At 43.0% G+C, this 24,133-nt stretch overlaps 1 protein-coding gene across 1 annotated transcript in view; it reads right to left on the reverse strand.

Annotated features, from left to right (window-relative positions):
• The window catches only part of Ctnnd2 (catenin delta 2), a 396,457-nt gene that overhangs the window by 329,745 nt on the left and 42,579 nt on the right, over positions 1-24,133 (reverse strand). Inside the window, exons 5-6 of the mRNA XM_032898675.1 lie at positions 18,413-18,607; positions 5,172-5,427 (exon numbers count right to left, since the gene is read on the reverse strand). Of these exons, the coding sequence (XP_032754566.1) occupies positions 5,172-5,427; positions 18,413-18,485 (329 nt within the window). The 5' untranslated portion in view covers positions 18,486-18,607. The remainder of the gene's footprint in view (positions 1-5,171; positions 5,428-18,412; positions 18,608-24,133) is intronic.

Genomic DNA, 24,133 nt, shown 5'->3' on the forward strand with positions numbered 1-24,133 from the left:
CATTTCTAATATGTGCAATGAAGCGTCATTGCTGACATTATATTGCATGTTGGTTATACAGAAGCTGGATCTGCAGAATGCATAGCGTTATATGGTTAAGGATGATGACAGATGGGCAGTCGCAGCCAGGAGCATCTTTAACAGGACTGTCAACTGGTAATTAAAGAGGGAGTCATTATCATACCACAAAGCCCTTAGAATGATCATACTAAATAAAGGGTATAGAATGTTTAACACTAGACATGAGCCCTATTACCAATTAATCTTGGTTATCATGGTTGTTACTCATTAACATTACTGTCACTTAACCAGCAGGAAAAACCACAATAAATGCAGGTGGTCCCTTCTACAAATAATGCTGAGCTGCTGGGCAGATAAGAAAGGCAGACAGGATGGTGAGAGGCTGGTAGCTGCTAAAAGGGGTACAGAAGGTCTGGCCATTGTGTAGAGGGTGGTGATGAGGTAACTGTCTTCGAAATTGTTCTTTGAAGAGGGAATTGTCACATACTCCTATAACTCCAAAGACAAGAGACAAGACCAGAGAGTGTACCTATAAGAGACACAGACTTCGTTTCAACAGTCGTTACTGTCTTCACAGTAATTAGGCTGGAGATGCAGTTCAGCTGGGAGAGCGTTGGTCTAGCACACATGAGGTCCTGGATTTGATTCTCAGCCTTGCTTGAAACAGAGCACGGCAGTGACTACCTGTCATCTCAGTACAGGGGCAGTGGTATGGGAAGCTCGAGGTCATCTCCAGCTACATGGAAAGCTTGAGGATAGCCTGGGCTACATGAGCCATATACAAAATAAAGCCCATAAAACAACAACAACAACAGCCATCAAAATCACCAATATCATTGGGTCTGGCATATCCTACAAGGACTCAGTAAATGGCTCAGTTTGAAAGGCCAGCTGCACGTCTGGTTAAGACAGAGATAGTGTCCTACTGGCTGAAATGAAGAGCGACTTTCAAACTTGGAAGGTCCAGGTAGGGAGTGATAACTGGGTGTTGAAAATGAGTATTAGGCTCTGCAGCGATTCACCCAAGAGAAGCAGGCCATGGGAATGTTACACATACTTAGTTGCAAACATCCCAGCAAAGCAACTTTAAGCTATATAATAATGTAAATTACACAGTAATACTGCTTATGGGTTAAGATTTAAAAAAATAAAACATTATAACCTCTACCTTTCTAGAGGCATTTTAGAATTCTGTTTTTTTTCCCTGAAGGTCCAATATATATCAATGTGTGTGATATGCATTGATTTACTGAAGTTGACTCTTGGACAAAATATAAATAAAAATGTTTGAGCCAATATAATATCTCATATAAAATAATTTTCATAATATCTCAAAATAGCAAATAACATAGTAGTCATAAATATATACTTTCCTAAAAGTGGCTATTTTATATTATTTATAAATTTTTCAACTTAAAACAACTCCAAAGAATAGGAATATACAATAAAGTGCAGCTGCTGATTTGGGCACATGTCTTCCTTAAAAAACATGCTACCGTGAGCATATCTCTATATAAAAAACAAAAACAAAACAAAGTTGCTTCTATAAATGAGATTATTTTTGGCACTGAAGAGATGGTTTCTTCGATAAAGACACTTGCTGTGCAAGTGTGAGTAGCTATATTCAAATTTCTAAGACTCACATGAAAAGCCACACAAAACTCTATAAATGTCTAGAAACTCACTCAGCCCTAGGAGGTCCTGGATTGGGAGCCCTATCAGGAGAGAGGTAGACATAGGAGGATCGCTGGGGATTGCTGGCTGCCAGCCTAGACCCAGCTCAGTACAAGATCCTATCTCAGAGAAATAAGGTAGAGACAACATACCAGGGCATCCAGTGTGTGGCTGCTATGTGTACACTGGCATGTGTGTCTCCACATGTCCCAACATCACACACACACACACACACACACACACACACACACACACACACACACTTGTTAGAGTCTACAGTTAAAATCAGAAAAAGACCAAAACGTTGCAACATCTGTGTGATTGAGGACACTACTCTCAAGAAGGAAATTCCAAACCTTCAGGAACATAGTACAGAGAGCAAATAAGACTCTCTTGACTTCAACTTCTTATGTGAAGAGTCAATATTTGCCTGGAGTCTTCTTAATGAAAAATACTATCTAGCTCTTTAATGAAAAAGAAGCTGGTCTCTGTTAAGATCTAAGTGTCAGATGCTGGAAAAACTGAGTAAGTGTGACAAAAACCACACGTGTCAAAATAGCCGGAGCCGCGTGAACCACTTCCGTGTGTTCCCTGCCGCTACACAGCTGCCCAGAACTATCGACCACACCCCTGAGAAAACCAGAGAAGATGCAAAACTAGTCATACCAGTAAATGCAACCCAAAGCTCACAAAATGCTCTCATGATGGCACCAGTAAGCTTATGGATTCGGGTACCGGGTAGAGCTCGTAGTTCTCCTCTGCTCATAGGGCTGCAGGCTGCAAAGTGAACATTGCTTCTCCTCTAATGAATACTATGGTTACGAATAGCATGAAAAGAGTGGAGAGGCTCAGAAGATTCTAGTCAACAGCTTCTAGTGACAAACTGGATACTCCTGAGCCCTGAATGTCTCGGTTCTAGCAGACAGAGTTCTAGTGCGCACCAGAAGCAGCCAGGCATTTTCACTTGAGGGAAATATAAAAATGTCTCCACAAAGTTAATGTTTTGGACTTGGAGTCACACAGTTCTTGAATCCATAACAGCGACAATAAGAGTCTTTTGCTTTAAGGAAGCCCTGCGCAGAGATGTTACTATATTTTATTCTTCTTTCCAGAGATCCCTGGGTTCATTTGCCTTTTATATCAAGACAAACTAATCTGTCCTGGCCCTTACCAGATTCCCTATTTCTTTTTTTGTCTGTATGTCTGTGCTTAGCATACTGGGACTAGTCAGAATTTACACACTCACTTAAGGCCAGTATGTATCATTGTTGAAAATAAAGATAAACTTGTAATCCACCCAGCACTCATTCACATATAAATTTTCCGTGTACTAATAAAGTCCAGTGGCCAAGACTCTCCTATTCATTCTACCCTTTCTTCTTGGTATCCTCTCCCAGGTTTACAGCAGGCGCTCCATAAATACAATGACATAATCCATAACTTGTCAGAGCTGTGGCAACATACAGAAAGAAACAAACCTATACAGGTTTAATAAAATAAAATGCTTTTAACACACGGTATGAAACACAGAGGCTAGACTGCATCCAGAGAAATGTAAACTTAATTTCTTAGTATGTCAGATTTCTTTAACGTGAGCATTTACATGATTTTTATCACAGATAAAATCTCACCCTCATGAGACTGCATGTGTTATAATCTTTGCACTCGGGAGGCCATGGCAGAGGACCATGAGGTTGAGGCTAACTTGGAAAACATAGTGAGTTAGGAGACAGCCTTGCTTCCAGAGTGGCACTGGCTTCAGCAGAAAGCATAGTGGATCTTTCGATCAATCTGACACAGCTAAGAGTCATCTGAGTGAAAGTTTCTCAGATCAGTAACTGTCTTTATCAGATTGCTCTGTGGGCATGACTCTGGGGAACTGTCCAGATTATTAATCGGCACAGGCCTATCTTACCATGGGTGGCACCATCCTTAGATCGTGGTTCTGTGCTGTGTAATGAAGTTGCCTAGTCCCTAACCTGTGAAGAAGCAGGGAGCCAGGAAGCAGCACTCACTACGGTCTCTGCTTCATGGTCCTCCTGGGTTCCTGCCCTGACTTCTCCAGTGATATATGACTGAAAAATGTAAGCAAGTTAACTTTTTCTTTCACAAGCTCCCTTTGGTCTCTGTCTCATTATAGCAACAGGAGGTTGATTAGAATGTATATTATATATATATAATATATAATATATAAACACACATATATCCACAAGTTAAATATACAATGTTAAAATCAAACAATGTCAACTCCGGCAGAGCCTTCTATGTGACTACTTCTTCTGTTTTCACATTTTAAAAAACTTCCATATATTTTTACTTATTTCCAAATAAAAAAATGATAAAATAGTTTTTAAGAATGTTCCAACTATGCTTTAAAAATCAAGGTCAGGTTTCAGTTCAAAGCCTTTTGACTGCAGTGAAGGCTTGCAAATGCAGACACCAGCACTGAGCACCTATGATGAGCCATGCTTTTAGTCTCCTGCAGTCTGAGGCTGAGCCCTTCGTACAATCCTGCCTTACAGTACACACTGTAACAAACACAACACTCAGCAAGCGTCCTCCACGTTGGCTTCATTTGTACCGAGATGGCCATCTCAAGGCACATTCCATGTGCCTTGCATGTTTGAAGAAGCAGTTTCTTTTTGTAAGAAAAACCATGCGAATTCAGGACACCATACATGAGAAGCTGTGTGCTCTGTCAGGGAAAGGCCTGCAGATGAATTTCAAACTTAGCACATTCAAGCGCTGCCCTGAACAAATACCAGATTCTTGGCCCATCCAGGGTGTTGTAACAGATGTGGGTTAAGAGTGTGTGTGTGTGTGTGTGTGTGTGAGCCTACATATCTGCATGTGTGCATAAATGGGACAATATCTACATAGATTCACAGGGAGTCAGGCCCAGCTTCAGAAACGGTACATTCACATAACTGTTTCTTTAACAATCCACAGAGAATGTCTTACCATTCCCTAAACAGCCCACCCTAATATCTCCAGACTTAAAGGGTAAAACTGTTATTGAATTTCTGACTTTTCAAATTTTAGAGTAACTTTTGATGGGAGCGCTTTATATCCTGATAAAGAAAAAGGCAGGGGATGGCCATCAACTCTTTCTCTCAGACAGGAGCACACGTGGACCAGGACACGGAAGGTGAGGACTTTGCCCAGCCTCCGCCCTCTGCTCTCACTTCACTGAAGAAACTTCCCGATCAAATTTGATGGCCTCACCCATAAATAATAGCACCCAAAGCTATTCTTGTGACAGTTCTTTATGTAGTACCCATAGGAGATATTAGGGACCCATCCTACATGTCCATATTTCATGTCAAACAAAAAATCAGAAAGCCAAAGAAGAGCCAACCTTTTCCTTCTCAGCCAATAAGAAGCAGGCAGTAACAGCTCACACAGAGTACCAAGACGAAACTAGGTTACGAAACCGCTTTATACATCTCCAAGTAAAGAAATGTGGTTTTACCCACCTGGGGTCTTTCTGAATGCTGTCAATGGACGGGGATCTGGCCAAGGTGCCTTCGGGTGGGAGGGCAGGGCCAGATTTGCTGTACGGAGAGTCAGCGGAGGCACAATACTGCAGCTGTCGGTAGGGGTCTGCGTAGTTGGAGGCTGGGCCAGCAGCATAGCTGGCCCTCTGGAAGGTGGCTGCTGCGGCATTCTGTGGCCCGTGTTGGCTGCCTGTGCGCTGCAAGGGGACGGAGTCGACACCAGGGGAGGATGGGGCTAGGACAGGAAAGTAGGGACAAAGTAAAAAATTGAGGACCTGCTCACAAAAACGGTTAACCAGGTCTAGGCAGGGGGGAACATTACACACATAAGAAAAAAAAATAGGGGTTCGAAAGAATAAAACAAAATTAATCTGTCACAGGTGACCCAATATAGTGAATGGTATCTAGGCAAACATCAATTCACATGCTGTTTCAGAAGTAAGCTGAAAATGCTGAGAATGCACTGGCTGAGTGTGCACTGCTAACCTACATCAAAGGGAAGGCACACACATCCCACACACGGACACTGTTCAAGTCTAAAACCTGAGCTTGTGTGTGGCTCTGGCCGAGCGCCTGCTTGGTGTGCATAAGGCCCTGGGTTCGCTCGCCAGCAGAGGTTACACTAAAATCCAGTGGAGAATCCTTTATAAGGAAGCTCAGACAATTAGTTTCTTATTGTTCTAGCAGAGAGCATTCAGGATGTGTTCAGATTAACTTTACGAAGTTAGTAATACATTTAGCAGCCAAGTCGTTTTCCAGAGTAGAGGGAAGGAAAGGCAGAGTGTATAATTGGGGGTGGTTGTGGAAAGGAGGGTTCGAGATGCATAATTAGTGCTGCAGCATCCTGTGCTGGGCTCTTCTCCTTTCTGTAAAGTAAGTCCCTAAAGGTTTCATGTCCCTCTTTCTCAGAAAGCTGTGACAGGGACAAATGCACTAGGGAGACAGTAGGTGTGTGTGTGTGTGTGTGTGTGTGTGTGTGTGTGTGTGTGTGTGTGTGTGTGTGTGTGTGGAGTAGGGGGCAGCCATCCGGCAGCAAGGCGGGTAAGGAGCTGATGAGGCTTTTCCCAGAGTCTTTGCACCTTTTCAACATGTCTAGGTTGCTTTGAGATTTCACAGGAGTTATAAAATCAGTTCCACTGTTTTCAAACTGAATCTCCTTTTTCGTTCTTTCCTGAGGTCTTTTCAAGATGATGTCAGGCCACTGTTTTTATCTGTCTCTCAAAAATATTTACATCTAATGTCAAATTGACACATTAAAATGGAAATATCATCTTTCCTATGCGTGGGAGCTGATGAGGTATTTGCTATTCCTGCCACTGTCATGCACAATCACTATGAGGACATTTACTTTGTGACATCAAACAGATACTGAGTTATGCAAGTGCCTAGATATAGGATGCCACAAGCAAGTGTGCTGTATGGAATTAGATTCCACTTCTGATATGCACAGCACAGTTCTGACTTCCCAAGAATTAGGTTGTCATATTTTTTATCATATTTTCTCATAAGGGCCATATACCACATGAGACACAAAGGTTATTATGTCACATCGAAGAAATGATTGCTAAGAGCATGTAAGGAATTCTGTCAAAACAGCAAATGTTAAAGTAAACTGGAGATGGGATTCTCTTGCTGAGGTCAGGATTTGAACCCACGACTTTGAGATTCTTAGAATCTTAGGAGAACAGGGCTAAGCAAAAATGAGAACTGATGTTCTCAGTGATGGAGAAAAGGCGCCCACACTCCCTAAGAGGTAGTGTTCCACAGTGATTGCTAGACAGGGCTGTTCAGTTGTATTTGAGTCGTGGCAGGTGCCCATTCTCAGCCTCCATAAAGATATAAATGTAATAAAAATCTGAATAACATAAATAATACCCTGTATACTATAATCGAGGTAGTTTAAAATCGAAATAAGAACACAGACACAAAACCTCATTTTCATCGAGATTTATGATAAGCTAGGAAGAAAATCAAAGGCAAAAGGAGAAACCTAGGACTCTGCCTCATTTTCATAGAGTCACATTCTTCATTCGGGGAACTAAACCCATCAGTGTTCATTCTGACTGAAGATTGTTTTCAGGCAAAAATAAATTCTTTTCTAAAAATATAGTTGCTGTTAATCCTGCTCATCCACAAAAGAAGGGACATGGAATAGAGACCAGGAAATAACACTGCAATGTGAAGAAGACGTTTTCAGTGGCTGGGGAACAATCAGTTGCTGATGGGCCAGTTGTGAGGCAGGAGAACCAGAGCTGGGTTCCTGGACCTGTGGGACAAAGCTGGGCATGGCAGGGGGTGCCTGCCAGTCCTATGTTGAAAGGCAGAAACAAATGAATCCCCGGGGCTCCCCGGGGCTCCCCGGGACTCCTCACTGCTCCCTGGGCAGACAGTCTAGGCTAACCGGTGAGTTCCAGACCTTGACCCAAAGGTGAATAACACATAAGCTTGTTTTCCATACCTTACGTGTACCTGCTCACACGCCTAATACACACATCTTCCTGCGTACATACAAGCACACAGGTCCAAACTCATATACCACACACCCACAAGGCCATCTTTACGTACTGCTAGGAGAGTTAAGATGAACAAAATGACTGTGCCCCAGTATGCCTGAGGACCCCCAAGTTGAGTGAGAAGGGAAGGGTTAGAGGTAAAGGTTGATGAGGAGAAGCCCCAGACCTGTGAAGAAAGGGAGGGCATGGGCTCGGAAGGTGCAGCAGTGTGAAGCTCTATGACGGTCAAGTCAGAAGGCAACGCCTAGAGGTACGAGGAACAGGTGATGGAGACAGTGAAGTCCCTACTTGGTTGGGAGCTCTGTCTAGATTAATTTTATGATTTTGTGTATGTGAATGTCCTACCTGCATGTATGTCTGTGCAATATGTGAGCTTGGTTCCTGTATATGTCAGGATGGGCCAATGGGTAGCTTGGGCCTGGAGATATAAATGGTTGTGAGCTACTGTGTGAGTGATAGACAGGTCCTGGGAAGAGGGACAAGAGCTCTTAACCACTGGGACAACTCTCCAGCTCCGTTTGGTTTCATTGTGGCCTCATACAGGGAAACACCATAGAGCTCAAGGAGTGCTTGGCATCAGAAGTCAGCTCTAGTCAGACTCCTGCTCTAGTCCTTGCTCTTGGACAAGGTAATGGTGTCTCCAAGGTGAAACTCTGGAGTTAACAGAAGAGAACAAACGGCCTCCTGGGATTATTGTTTGGTTAATGCAGGAAAAGCATGCGATATATGACACAGAGAAAGTGACACACTAATGGGCAGTCTGCTATCAAGGCCGAGATCTAGAGATCTAGAGCACTACACAAAGGAGCCATGCCAGGGGCCTCGAGGGGCATTGGAAGGTTCCTGAATCACTGTATCAAGTTTCGCTTCCTTATCTACCTGTTAAAGAGGAATCGCGCCAGCTGGGAATCCTAACAGCTGGGAAACTGAGGCTTGGTGAGATCTACCAGCGTAGCCTATAATAGAAAATGAACTTAAGCCCCTGTAGCTAGTCTCCAGATGTTATGCTTATCACTAATCCCTAGACCAGACTTGGACAAATACTTGTGAGTTACTTTGTAGAATGAGTAAATTTTAAATAATGACAAAGAGCTTAGAATTAGAAGAAAGGTTGACCAAAGGTGGAGGGAAGAGATGGGTTAATTACAGGAATCAAACACCTGAATATCACACTGAAAAATTATGATAGATTGTTGCATGAATTAGTTTATGTTATTTCTATAAATCTGAATTCATAAAGATATGTAGAATAATTATATAAAAATAATCCAAACATCTAACTTTTTCTCACTTGAAGAAGACAAAGGTAACAATGCATATACTTGTCTTCATTTTAAAGTGTCTCGATTCTGTGTCCCATCAATGATATAGGCTGTGGTGGTGTGAGCTATAAAATCTGAGATGGGTGAGCAACTTTTCAAAAGTCCTCATTTTTTTACAAATCACAATAACTTTGAATTTAGTAATTTTAACTTTGAAAAGTTGCCCTCCAGAAGTATCACAAATGAATATGGAGATAAAGAGGGAAGGAGGGAAGGAGGGAGAGAGACAGAGATACAAAGAGACAGAGTGTGTGTGTGTGTGTGTGTGTGTGTGTGTGTGTGTGTGTGTGTGTGTGTGCGCGCGCGCGCGCGCGCGCGCGCGCGCGCGCGAGTGCATGTGAAGGCCAGAGAGCAACCTTAGAATCAGGCACCCTCGCTTTGAATGTTTTTGACAGGGATCTCTCCCAGGACACAGGGCTGAGTGATCCAGCATGAGTGGTTGGTTACTGAGCTCCTGGGATCCTACTTTCTCTGCTGGCCCAGTGCTTGAATAGCAGATGCCTTTTCCCCGTGGAATAAATACTGGGAGTCAATCACAGGTCTTCATGCTTAGGCAACAATTACTTTACCTACTGAGCCATCCAGCCAGAGCTTAACGGATATTTAATTCTCTGTGTAGCTCTCAGTAATAGAGATAGATTAAAGATAAAAATTCATAATTCGAATTTATGCCGCTAAATTAAAATCTATAATACTAGATTAGAATGAGATAGCTACAAATACAAAGTATCTATCTGTGACAAGAGGGCAATAGCAGGTCTTTAACATAAAGAACACATCCTATAACTGTGGAGAACAAAATATGTGAGAAGCTATTACCCCCAGCAATGCAATGGTGAAATTCCTTATATTTAACTCAAATGTTTTAAATATTATCCCCTGGGGATCACAGATTCACAGTTTATTTTAGATATCAGACACACAGAAAACACTGAATGAACGGACACTTGAGAATTGGTTGGGGATAGTGATGGACAACTCTGTCCTTAGCACCCAGAGGCTGAGGCAGGAGGAAGATTGTGAGTTTAAGCCCACGTTTGGCTACACTGGGAGTCTGAAGTCATTCTGGGCTCCGGCCAAAACCTTGAGTCAGAAAACTAACAGTGTCCCAGCTGCTATTTCACGGGGTGGGATGGGTGGTATTGGGGGACACACTGTGAGAGTCAAGGCTCGATGCTGCCCTCTGATTTGCTGAGCTCTCTGTACATCTCGTACAAAGCAGGCCTGTTTGTTAACACGGATAAACAACCACCATTCTTCTATGAGAAGTCTTCCATTTAATTCACCTTCCCCTTAATTTCTGCCATTAAAGATTTTCCCCCATCTGAGTTAGAGAGCTCCATCTACCCTGCAGGTGACTCCATCCAACAGGACACCCTCCTGCCAAACATCTGGAGGAGTTGGCATTCATCAGCTCCACAAACTTGCTCTCACCTCCTCTGCAAACAGCCCCCTTCTCCTTGTGAGCCCTCAGGACTCGGTGAACTGCATGGCCAGCCTCTCTGGGGAGATTTAACAAGCCGAGCCATCTGCAGTGGACTTGACACTTTGACAGACACCTGTGCCATTGCTGAAATTATCTGTTTGTTTTCTGCAAAGCTACACAAACAAAACCTTAGTTTGTCAAGGCAAAATAGAGATGCTCTGTGTGCTATACTTGAGAGAGGAACAGTGTATCCTTGTTAGTAAATCCAGAAATTGCTTTGTGAATGGTGGTTAATGAAAAGGGGAAAAAAATTCCAGGAATCTGGGCACATGATGAGACACTGTTATGAGGAACAGAAAGTGGAGTTCAGCGAAGAATAAGAGAAACAGCTTTCTGTTTTCTGTTTGTTTGTTTTAATCCTTGATTTTACATATTTATATTCTTTGTCTTACTTTACACGTGTGCATATTTTTATTCCATGTATGTCTGTATACCATGTAGGTCTCTAGTGTTGGCAGAGGCCAGATGAGTGGTGCCTCGGGACCCCTGAAACTGGAGTCACAGACTGTTGCAAGTCACCACACAGATGCTGGGAAGTGAACTGAGGTACCGTGAAAGAGTAGCCGTGTTCTTAACTGCTGAGCCATTTCTCCAGCCTCATGTTTCAACATGTATTTGTATATACAGATAAGAACCGTGAAAACACAACATGTATTTACATGTGCTATCTAGATAACTCAATAAGAAGAAACATATAAGGAGGTATTAAGTGTTTCTAATCAGGACATGAGGATCACTCAATTGATAGTGTGGCCAAGAGCTCTCAAGTCCATTACTTGAGGGGTAAAGTCTTTGGCTCCTAATCTGAAATAATCTTGGCAAAGCTGTTCTGGACTTGAACTGTGTCTCCCAAGTTTCTGTACTTAACAATGGTTGAATGTGGCTACAGTCACCAAGTAGTTATTCAAGTATAAATACAACATGGTATTATAACTTGGTATTGTAACAACTTGAGATGTCATTATCTCTTTGGTGAGAAGTGTTTCCAAGCATGGCTACACTCACAATGGGATCCCCATGACTAATGTTCAGGCTGTTTTTACTGCTTCTATGAAAAGCAGAGTATCAGGGTCCCCCAAAATGTGTGAACATATGTAGGGATGCCAGAAGCATGAATGAATATAACATAAGTTTGAAAGAGAGAAAGAACGAAATTCTCCTTCAAACAGTTGACCAGTTTTGTTCTTTTTACATAGCATAGAAAAATAAAATACTGTTGCAGAATAGTTGTTTTGTTTCATGTGTTTGAGAGATTTGTCTTCATGTATGGCTGTGTACCACATGTCTGCCCGGTGGCCAGAGGTTAGAAGGGGTCTTGGATTGCCTGGAACTGTAGTTACAAGTGGCTGTGAGCTGCCACGTGGGTTCTGGGAACTGAACCTAGGTCCTCTGCAAGAGCTACAAGTACTCTAACCACTGAACCATCTCTCTAAGCCCAGCTCTAGGAATTCTTAAGTTATTTTAACTAGGTGTTTAAATATAGATTAACCAAAAACTAATTACTAGAACATTTTCCAATATTCAGCAATGTCTATTCTTGATTACCAGTCCTGGTATCTATGTACAATAGATTTCAGAAGGCTTATAGAATTTGTTCTAAAAATTAAAATGTAAACAAGTGAATGGACAAAGTAGAAAGTGAATGAATCCACACTTAGCCTTACATATATGCTCATCTATATAATTCTACACGCATATTTTGTGCTACACAATTCATTTCCTCTCATTCACACAGGTACTGATGGATGACAACATGGCCATATGTTTTATACACTGACCATATTTCAGCTCTGTATGCAATGCGTCCCTGCCTAGAAATGAGGAAAGCATAATAAACAATACTATCAGCGTGCAGCATTTCCTATTGTGCAGATACCGTGTGATTACCTCACTTAGAGCCAACAACAACCTGTGTGAATGGTGCCACCCCTCCATGGACACTCTACATGTCACGGAGGAGAAGGTGGAAACAGAGTGGGTAGAGTGGGGACTAAACCCCAGGATGACTGACGCTTCTCTGCCTGATTCACCCCATTTGGTCTGCTGGATGCCCAGAAAATATAGCCTGCATGCTTTAAAGAAACAGTATGCTTTGCAGAGAATCCAAGTAAGATTAAAATGCAAGGCGATATACAGTATGTCTGGATAAACCTTTATGACCTAAATGAATATTCTAAATGAGTATTTAAATACTCGCCATTATCTGTTCACTGCAAAAGAAAGGTGCTAGAGTTTGCTGTCAAATGAGAAGTAAATGGGGCTGAAGGTTTTGGATTGTGTTCTCCATGGCGATTGTGATGAACGTGGCATAGTTGGGTGGGGAAATGCTAACATATCCATAGTGTGTGTGTGTGGGGGGGTCCTGTCTATTACCTACGGTGTCACAAAGGGGCTGAGCCAACCTAACTGGATATGAGGGAGAAGGAAGGTTGAGAGACTACAATGGGGATGTGAATAGATCTAGCTGCCCAGCTCTAGAAAGTTAGAGTTGACCCACCATTAAGTGGCTTTGCGGGAGTCTCAATTGTGAACATAGGTTTGCCTCTAAAAGCTAGATGGTTGCAGAACAGGATTAAGACTTTCCACTCCCTTAAGCACTAAATGACTTTATATCAAGCATTTTCTTGTGATTTAAAGGTATGTTATATTCTCTTTGCACTCCGAAATATGTAACAAGGAGTTCAAGAAGCGATTCTGTGGACTCTTAACTACACAAGCAAAGTTTCTTAGCTGGCTGAGAACCTGAGGCAAGGTTGGAGCCTGGAATGTGCTAGACTTGGGGCCACAGGTCTTTTGATCAGTTTGTTTTGTTCTCAAACAAATGTGTCCTCTTCCAATGTATGCCATGCTCTGATATGGATCAATTCGTTTGTCCACAAATGGGAAACACAGCCAGGAACTAGAATGGCCATAAAAATTAATTCTAGAGCTTTCTAACCATTTGAATTGATAGACAATGTCTTGAATGGAGGGCAGAGGCTGCCACTCCGTAATTATGGGGACACTGAGCACATCTGCTGCAGACATCTCAGCGGTTCTCATGTTCCGACTTCCTGCACTGTTGGGCCTTTATGTGAACGTTATTTTAGTGACGTCACATTCACTGTTCGGTTGACACCTCGTCCTCGGCTCTAATCTTTCCAGCACTGCTGTCTTCTGATATTTAAGTATGAAGAGCACTATGCTCAAGGAATTACTATGAACCTTCCTGGACAAGGCTGACTTTATCACTTGAGGGTACATAACCCTCATTACTTCATTTCTCACCACCCACATATTCAGGTCCTCGATGAAAGGAAGGGTCTTCATGGATGGGGACAGGTCACTACTCTCTGGCAGCCTAGTTGACTAGGAGCCACTGCTGACTCAGTGGCGGCTGTGTTTCTGGCGTACCATGCTGATGTCTGCCTATCACTGCTATCTCAGGTAAGGGGACGGACTTTCTTTGTGTAGCTCTACTTATAGCACATCTGGGACCAGTGATGCATCCAAGGTCATCCTGTCCTCAGAGCCTGCAACCTTCTACTAGGTTTGGTAGGAAAAGAAGAGGGAGCAGGCTCTGCCTTGCAGCGGCCTGGTGTTCTTGGGAAAGACAGTGTTGGAGTTGAATCTGTGTAGGAGGTGGTGGATTCCTCAGAGTATGTCCTCTGGTATGGCTTTAATGCACTGTGACTTTGTAGAATCCAAACAATTGCTGTGTGAAAAGTGAAGCAAGCCCATAGTGGAAGTGAGATGAAGAGGGGGACTTGGGCTTCCTGATGTTCCAGCATGAACCTGTTCAAGAGATCAATCACGTGAGAATTAGGTAGCCCATGCATGGCTACCTAAGCAGAAAGGTGGCACTGTCTGAGCTGGTGTCTGAGAAAGTCCCCATATAAAAGTAACTAACAAGGGTGACTTACATCTGGAGGCAAGGAGGGAAGGAAAGAGAGGAAGGAGGTTGGAAAGAACAGAAAAATGGTAGTGGTGAGTGAGTACAAGAAACTCCTGATACATCCCTGTGACGGAGATGTCTATAGAGCCTTAATGTGTATTACCTTAATGTCCACAGGCAATCTGTTATTTGTTTGTGCAGTTATTTCCCTACAAACCTTTCTGTGCAAGAGTGGCTTATTATTCATGTTAGCTGCAGCCAGGCACCATGGTCCTCAAATGAGGTCAGCATGTAAGAGGGAAGGGCAGGGAGACAGTTGCCATGGATTTAGTATGATGCTTAGGAGAGCGGGCAGGTTGAAAACACATCCGTGGCACTGACCTTTCAGACATTCCCATCCTCCGTGGGACATCTTCTACATTTAGGAAACTGCATGAGATGAAATGTGTTCAGAAATGGCAGTAGCCCGTAAACCACTCTGGAAAAGCCAGCGTATCAAGCAAACAGTGGCTCTTAGCAGATACGACTTTAATAGCAGAATGCCCAAAGCCATTAAGCTCCATGGGTGAAAATAACTCTATTTTGCTTTCAAATGGTATTTAGAAACATGAGGTGAAACAAGACCAGGATCTAGGACAAGTCAGCTCTGGTGTGACCTTTCAAAGACTGGATCCAAGCAACCTATGTAACTTTGAATGCCACATTTGCATGTTTGCCTTATGATGTATGGGGTGAGCTTTAAAATGTTCCCCAGCCACAGGATTAGTAAATACATTAAGTGTACTAAAGAATGTCCCTAGAAGTATCCATGTGCTCTCTATTGCTCTTAAGACAACAATCTTGGTTCTTAACACCTCCTTCTCACTCCCTAATTATTGATACACCTCTCCCTCATCCTTATTTCCAAGAGTGGGTGTAGCGAAAGAGACCAATCAGATTTCTGTTTCGCTAAAGCACTGTCTGAAATGTTTGGGGGACAGAACTGAATGGGCTACAGCCGGTTCCCTGTCACAGGAAGGCGGGAAGGTAAGGCTACATGCTCATGTCACCTCTGCCATCAATCAGAGGCAAGGATGGTGGACAGAAGTATCTGTAACCTATGGGCCTCATTAGAATGTGACCTCTTCTCCCAAGATTCATTGTTCTCATCCTGGATGTACAAAACAGGAGATATGAACAAAACAACTTCAGATACAAAGAAGCAACCTTAGGATATTTCATTATGGCTATTTAGCAATTATTTTTAACCCCTACTTTTAATAATTTCCCAGTTTTAGTTATATGCTGTACCAGATAAAATCTATTGTTATTATTATTATTATTATTATTATTATTATTATTATTATTATTATTATATGCTTCTGGTATATTAGTAAAATATATATGTATACTAAAAGCCTCATCTTACACATCAGGCTCTAGAGCAGTGGGTCCTGGGCCTAGAAAAGAGTGAGTGCATGAAGCACAGCACGCCAGATGCAGGCACAGGGCCTCCTGGGCAGAGGTTAGGCATGAGAGCTTGTATCTTGGGGCTTGGGGCTTCACTTTCTCTCTCTTCTTTCTATACTTGCTTAAAAATGGTCATAGTATTGTGTGAATCATCACACTTGCTCAGAACTATGTCAGGTTCCACGGTGCCAGCTGGCACAGGCTGTTAGACCTCTGACTCCCCCATCTTGGCAGGTCTCTGTTGTGGCTGTCATTACAATAGACTCTTTGAAGCATTTTGAGGAGACTCTTGGTTGCCCTCAAAGGAAGGACAAAAGCATAGCACTGCTCTGCTCAAGATTAGTATCTGGGAATAGGTTTGCAAACTTTCAGCAAAAAGCCAGGTTCTATGAACTGTATGGTGTCTGTCATAGCCTCAGAGTGCCTCCTTTGCAGAGTCAAAGCACCTGTAAGGGTAAGGGTAAGGATGAAGTCTACAGGTTTACTCATGGATTTTAAACTTCAACTTTCATGTCATTGCCACATATCAGAAAATCTTACCCATCTCTTCACACACCTCCTCCTTCCCCCAGTCCCCAGTACTTAAATAGTCTTGGTCATCAGACTTGGCTGCTAAGTGTTACTAAAACAAGTGGTAAGCTAGATTTGGCCTCTGGGCCATTGTCTGCCTATCATGGGTTTAGAGAATATCACAGTGTATAATCTGAAGGAGAAATGTATAACCTTGCTGGAGACAATGTGTCGCTGTGGGCAGGCTTTGAGAGTTTGTACCAGCTACATCAGGCCTGTCTGCTGCCCTGCCTTTCCTGTGGCAACAGGCTGTGCCAGTGCTGCAAATGCAAGCTAAAATGAATTCTGCTGTCTTCCGAGTTTCTCTTTTGCCTGGATATTTTTTTCATAGTATTAAAAAGGCAACTGATCACGATGGCTTCCTTTTATTCCTTTTAAGTGTGAAGACTACTGCTTAGAATGTAAACTAGGTACAGGGCAGTTTTTATTGAAGCTTTTTTTTTTAAAGTAATCTTCCAAAAGTTGACAATTCTAAAGATACAATTCTAAAGGCACATATAGAACAGGGGCTTAATAAACTTCTTTTGTTTTTTTTTATTCAAATTAAGTGTTTTTCACAAGTGGCTTATGTGGAAATAAAATACTCTTAATTGATAATTTGCAAAAATCAAATAAATAGGAGTTGGGGATTTAGCTCAGTGGTAGAGCGCTTGCCTAGCAAGCGGAAGACCCTGGGTTCGGTCCTCAGCTCCGGGGGAAAAAAAAATCAAATAAATAAATATTCAAGTGGCCAGACTCCAGAGAGCAGCAGAAGAAACAGGCTGAGGGTGAGAAATCTGACAAGAGTAACTCAGTGTACTTTCTTATCTAAATCTAAATATGTTATTAATATTGAATGCCATTTACAGTGTCACAAGGAGTGCACGGAGACTTTCCTCTTTTGATGCAGTGGAAGAGTAAAATGTAAATTTCCATAATTAACTGTGAGAGTAGCTTCCCTTGACTTTCAACATGTAATTCGGCATCACATGCAGTTTAACAAAGCCACTGCACTGTACTTAGTGGTCAGTTCGAGCTGCAGTTTGCTGAGGCTACAGAAATCTGGGCTAAGCTTGTAAATGGAAGGACGCTGTCCCGTGCCTCAGGTGAGACTAGCAGCATGGGCTGCAGGGAAAGGGTAAGCTTCACCAGCAGGAAACCAACATAGCCATTTCCGTTCCGTACGGTGAGGTTTTATCATGAATGTCCCTCTCAACATGAGTCTAATTTCCCCATATTCATTATTAAGGTCAGTGTCATTAGGAACATAACCAAGTAACTAAAGTTATTTAGACTATTTTGTGAATGGCTACCTGTCATAGGAGACACTTGCTGTTCTACTTGTGTCCTGTGGTTAGGCACAACTTAAAAAAATATATCTTTAACTGAAGAGCTATACAGTTGATTGAAGTCTCAATAATTATCCAGTTTCAACATTTAAATAACGATCCTGAATGTTCTAGCCTATTAATGTGTATGAAACACATTCTAAGTCCATCTTTCAAAATATGTCTCATTTTAAACAAACATTTGGATCTTGAAGCTTGCTAAAAGGTAGGCTGCATCATTAAAAATGACTTACCATAATAATGCATCTAAATTTTATGACAGGGGTAATGATTGCTTTTTATATTCATTAAATATAAACACATATTCATTATATAAGTTTTTATACTTATATAAACTTATATTCATTAAATAAAGTATTGAAGGCACCGAATACATCAGTCATGTTTCCTTTCTGTTTGTTTGCTTTTTTCTAGTTGATGAAGTAACTTTACAATTCTCTTTGTACCTTCAGCACTTAGAGCATAGCTAGGTAGATAATTGGAGTTACAATCTCTTTCACACATCATCAAAGATACCGATGATAGAAGCAGGCCACAAGGCTTGACTGGAAACACACGCACGCACGCACGCACGCACGCACGCACCTTTCATTTGGGAAACAATGATTTAGTTTCTAAGGAGCTCCATGCCCCCCCCCCATGCCCATAGGCAGGCCTACGTGTGGTCCCAATACACACCTGTGCTCGTGCGGAAGGTGCCGGTGTGTGCTGGCGGCAGAGGATCCCCCTGGCTCTGGCTGAGACTCCTCATAGGGGGCTTCTGATAGACGCGGTCTTCATAGATGGGGTCTATGTGGTGCTCTGGGGACTGCAGGGCCCGCAGCTCAGGGGCCAGGTGCCCATGCTGGCTGCTATACGAGGCTCGGGACCCAGCTGAAATAAATGAACAGGGGGACATTAAAACTCAGCCAACATCCAGACGGTATTGTATCCAGGAACTTGTGAACGGAAGGGTACAGGGATTGAAATCCCCCAGAACCCCAAATGAAGAATATCAAAGGGTATCAATACACCAGGCTAATCACCTTATCACCCTACCCAGCTGCCTCGCTCTGCTCCCAAAGCTGATGTTGCTGGATGGATGCCGGGGTTTCTCAAACAAATCCACACCAAACAGGGCTACTGAAAAATACATTTTTTTACGTGCCTGGTGAATGTACCCGAGAAACCTGAGGCAGAGGGACAACCTTCAAAGGCCATGCACCATTTCCATTCAGCGCGACAGAAACTATTCTAAATGGTGAGCAAATGAATGTGCTCCACTGCACTCCCGATGCTCACTGCTGAAAACTGAACCGGACATTGTTGCCCTCAGCAGGTTTTGCCCTGGACGATGGATGGATGGATTCCTTCGAGAAGCGGATATTTAAGGATAAGGTTGCTGTGTGCGCCCTGTTTCCCTGTCCTCTGGCTAACCAACAGAAGCGTTTACATTTATTCTGTCTCCCTCTGGACATGTGCAAATGCTTGTCACTAACTGGCTTATGTATCCATTATAAGTGGCTTGGCGTTCTAGCATCTGTGAATCCTTATTCACAGCACTCCCTGCATAGCCGGGAGAAAGTGTTCCTGTGGAGTAACACTCCACAACAGGGAACCCTGAGGTAGTTTCTTAAAGAAGCCCGCCACACCAGGAAATTAGTTTTCATTGGTAGCACTGGCTAGTGACAAATGAGGCACTGATTTACATCCAAATCAAGAGAAGAAATGTCAGGGCAATGGAGTCATGAGGACAGACTTGGGACAGCCAGGAGGAGTGCTACATATTTGTGGTGAGCAGAGGCTGCACATTAGAAACAAAGGGGCCTATGGTATGTTACAACGCCTACCTACCACTCACCCACAGACCCCAAACTGACACCTAGCAGCCATCTTGGGGATTAATTGCCTTCCAATAGCCTGGGTTTGGTGCTCATTAAGAGGAGTTTAGGGGCCTGCATTGGAAGGGCTGGAGGGAGGAAGGGAATGGGGGGAGATGATGTCATTATGTGTTAATTTCAAAAACATGAAAAATGGAAAATGAAAGCACTGGCTTCTTTTCAGGAAGGGAAGGATCAGGGCAAGCAAGCTCTTTCCCTTTGTTGATAATTAAATAATGTCAAATTTAGATAGAGTTGTGACGAAGGACAGATTGTGAGTAACTGTTTTGCATCTGATTTTCCCAATGCCAGCACCCCAAGCTCAAGTTTAGATTTCCCAGGAATATATTTAAGTACAGTGCGCTCCCAGCGCCTGCTTGCTGTCTGCCCTGCCTCCTGTAGGCTCAGGTTATATTGCTAAGATCCCCAAAGTCTAAAGCCCAAGGAGACAATGACTTTCTTCTAATGCTATGTGTGCGACTAACATGAAGCATGACGGGAGGACACAGTGGTGGCTTTAATCATCAGCTCTTCGCTCCGACTCTCACAAAAACCGGTCCCAGCCACGATGGATGACGAGGATTGCTGTTGAACTTTGGGTGTGACTTTGGGGTATAAGTGCAGTGGTACTATTTATTAGTGCCATTCACCAAATTAACAATCTAGGTGCTGGGCACGGAGCCTTAAACATGAAGCCTGTCTTTATGGAAATCATACTTTCGGTATGATATTATTACAAGCATTATCACCAATTAACTTGGAGACCAATGACTGCTCAGTCTGAAGAGAATAAGAAACTGCAGAGAGCTCAGCTCTAAATGGGATTGTCTATACCACACCCTGTCTGCCCAAGGCGCAGGGCTCACTGCTGAAGAGGGGGCAGAAAGACTGCAGGGGTCGGAAGCAGTAGGTGACTACAGTAAGACAGCGACTTCCAGAATCAATGGATCGAATGCCTTTAAGAACACACAATACCTGTGACAGCATGCACAACACCTACACAAGATCAAGCCAGACAAAATCCAAGCACAGAGTAGGGAGGTGTCCCAGAAGTCTGGTCTCTAGCTGAGGAGGTGTTGGCAATAATGGTTATTGGAAAAGAGAGATTCTGATTTTGTTAGGAATGTGGGCCCTGGGAAGATGCTCTGCTCCAATTATAGATGGCCCTAAACCCTGCACATACTGAAAGCGTTGAGCCAATTCAGTGGGCTTAAAAGAAAATGAAGGGAAGATAGGAAACGGGGAGGGAATGGTGTTTCAGAAGACAGAAGGAATTAGAGGGGATGGAATGTATCAAATCCATCGCATGCACACTGAAATTCTCAAACAATAACAAGTGCAAATGGCCAGCAAAAACATCTAATAGTGGCATTATCGAAATATTAGGATATCATTGGTAATACTAACAGCTCACAGTGTTTTCCCATGGGAACAGCTGTGCCAGAGAAATTCCATATTTAAGCTGTATACAGAGCGCTGAGAAAGCCTTCCTCAAAGGAACACTGTTTGTACTCTGTTTTATCCATTCTGGTCAGGTTTAAAGACCTTGTGAGTAGACAGTCATTATCAAGACAAACAAAAGGGACTGTGGACCAGAAGGGAGACCAATGAATGAAGTTAAAATAATTTTTCACTGGCCTTGTTTAGGGGAAAAATGGTCATCAGATACATATAAATACCCATCTTTGTCTTGGCCATTATTAACGAAAAGATTTACATGGAAACCAATTGTGGGAATATGCATCCAAATCTCACTAGATACATTATATATCTTCTGACTCAAACAAAACATACTTCACTTCCATAGAAATTTCCTTCCATCATCACAGTCTACTTGACAGTAGTTCTAAGCACCATAAAGGATGCTAACCACCACCCAGGAACACTTACATCTTTCCCAAGAATAAAACTATGCTATTATAGGAAGAAACATGCTGGGAAAATTTTTGATGGGGTCTAAAATGTCACTAAGGTCAAGGTCAAGTACCCTTACCAATTATGTTGGTAGCAAACAATTCTGGGAACTCGACCTTAACCAAGCTTGGGAGCTCAGAGCTGGAAAGCAGCAAAATGCAGTCAAAACACGATGGACCGAAGAAAATACCAGACCAGTTCCATGGATGGCTTTCCCTGTTATTGCAGAACTATTGCATAATGTCAATATGCAACATTTAGAACTTATTGGTGCAGTCATTTAGCACTCAGAATTCAATTCTACCACGTGTCCCCTCATCCTGTTTCTTATTCAGAAGCCACAGAATTCAGTCACTGCTAAACATTTTATCATACAAAGTTTCTGAAAGTATGTTTGAATACTGGAATGTGAGCATGGCACATAGGATTAGTGATATAGAATGGCTACAGTGTGTCTTCCATGTGTGCTGTGAACAGGCCATAGCTCCCAGAGGTGAAGTGGCAGAAGAGACACTGTCCTGGGGCATGACAGCTCTTACCGGAACTACTTACTCTAAGCCTCCAGCTATCTTTTCATGGCTGCCGATGGTTGATTCAGACCCCTTGACTGTGGTGTTGGAGGTGGGGAGGATAAGGTTCAGTTCTATGCTAGGAACGTTTAGGGATTATGCTAGAAAATATTGAGGGATGTGCTTTACGCTGGTGCTCCCAGAGTAGGCAGGAAGTGAGTCCCCCCAAGGAGTGTAGGCGAAACCCCACCACTAAAAAGGTTGAGGCAGGAGGGTTGCTGTGATTTTCTCGGCAGCCTGGGATCCTGTAAGTGTGATTTCAACAGAGGGAAGCTACAAGAAAGACAATTAAAAAGCCCCTCCATGCTCTTCCTTCAGAACTCAGTTCTCTTCTTGAATTTGGACTCAGATCCAAATGGGAATTCCAAGGTTTCCTTCCTACTCTTGTGCTAATTCGAAAATTAATCTAAGTTTTTAAAGAATCCCAGCATAATCTTCACGCCCTAGGAGTTAAATTCATGGGACAAATTTTATTTGCAAATGAACACCAACTCACTGGATCCACTTTACGATGTGTATCTCGTGTGTTAGAGATGCAAAGCTGTCTGGCTAGATTTTGCAGGTAGACTAAGAGCCAGTTTCAGATCAATGTTGGTGAGAGAACTGATTAATTCGTATGTGCCCAATGGTAAAACTGCATTGTAACCTGATAATTTCAATGTATGATATAAAATCCGTGATAGCTGGATTTCGGAAAGAAAAAGTACCTTCTTCTTTCCTTTATGTCACAGTAGATTTTCATACTCTCTATGTCACACAGATTTGCTGCTGTCATGGGAGCCTTGGAGGTGTACAAAGTGGCAGTTTATAAAACCCAGGGTTTTTTTCCCCCATCACTTTCTCAATGAGGTACCCAATGCAGTGTTCTGTAATTACTATACTCCACCTGCCCCTTACCCAAATTAATATTCTCACCAACCCTTCTTTGACTCAACCCCTTTCTGGTAAAAAAAAAAAAAAAAAAAAAAAAAAAAAAAAAAAATCAGTGGCCAAAATCACTGGTCCCCACAGCACAGTGACTGTGTCTGTGCGATCCAAACAAAGGTCTTTTGATCTTATACCCGCTGTTTAAGCCTGGGCATTCTTTCTTTTAGGAAAACAGACTTCTTTTGTTTGATTCCTTGAGCGGCAGGCAGGCTTTTGCAAAGCAGGAGAGCTAGAGAGCAGGAGAGCAGTGTGACCTCTGTTCCTAAGATGGCTGTTTGACAGGCACATTTTTACTTCCCACTGTGAAATGAATAGTGGACTCTCCTAAAGATGCCCTGGATGATCAAACGCCCCAGGTAGACAGTGGTGGTGTGGGCACTGTCCTGGAAGCCAGTTTTCTCCTCCCAGACTCGGGAGTGGCCAGGTGTTTGTTTTACAGAACACCATGCATAAGAATGTCCTGATTGAAATTCAGGTTCGCCCTCAGCACCTCTGAGGTTGGGCATCTTAACAGAGTCCTCTCAGAGGAAGATCCTACTACTCCTCTCACTGAGAGGACAGGGGCTGCTGGTCTAGTGGTGACTACCTATCTGATCGTTAGAGGTGTTCAGTTAAGGCACCAGCCTTGAATACTAGAGACTGACACATCAATGCCATAGTCTCCCCCTGCCCTTCTGAGCAAACACCAGTGGCCTCAGCAAAGACTCAGGGCCGGGTGTAGCTGGATACTGGCCGTAAGGTGGACTTTGGTAGGTGCCCAGCAGCCTAGCTCAGCATGCTCGTGCCCTGATGACTATGATGACTGATCTTGTATCTGCTGTGTGTCTCCACCTGGCCAGTTCTACACCAAGAGGCCACAGGTGATTGTTTTTCCTCTCCTAGAAATGGGTCTTCCTGAGGGAAGGACTGAAGGAGCTGAAGGGGATTGCAACCCAACAGGAAGAACAATACCGAACCACCCAGAGCTCCCAGGAACTAAACCACCAACTAAAGAGTACACGTGTGGGACCCATGGCTCTAGCTGCATATGTAACAGAGGATGGTTTTATCTGTCATCAATGGGAGGGCAGGCCCTTGGTCCTGTGGAGGCTCCATGCCCCAGCATAGGGGGTTGCTAGAGCAATGAGGTG

This window comes from Rattus rattus, chromosome 3, assembly GCF_011064425.1.
Source record: "Rattus rattus isolate New Zealand chromosome 3, Rrattus_CSIRO_v1, whole genome shotgun sequence".
NCBI classification, from domain to species: Eukaryota; Metazoa; Chordata; class Mammalia; order Rodentia; family Muridae; genus Rattus; species Rattus rattus.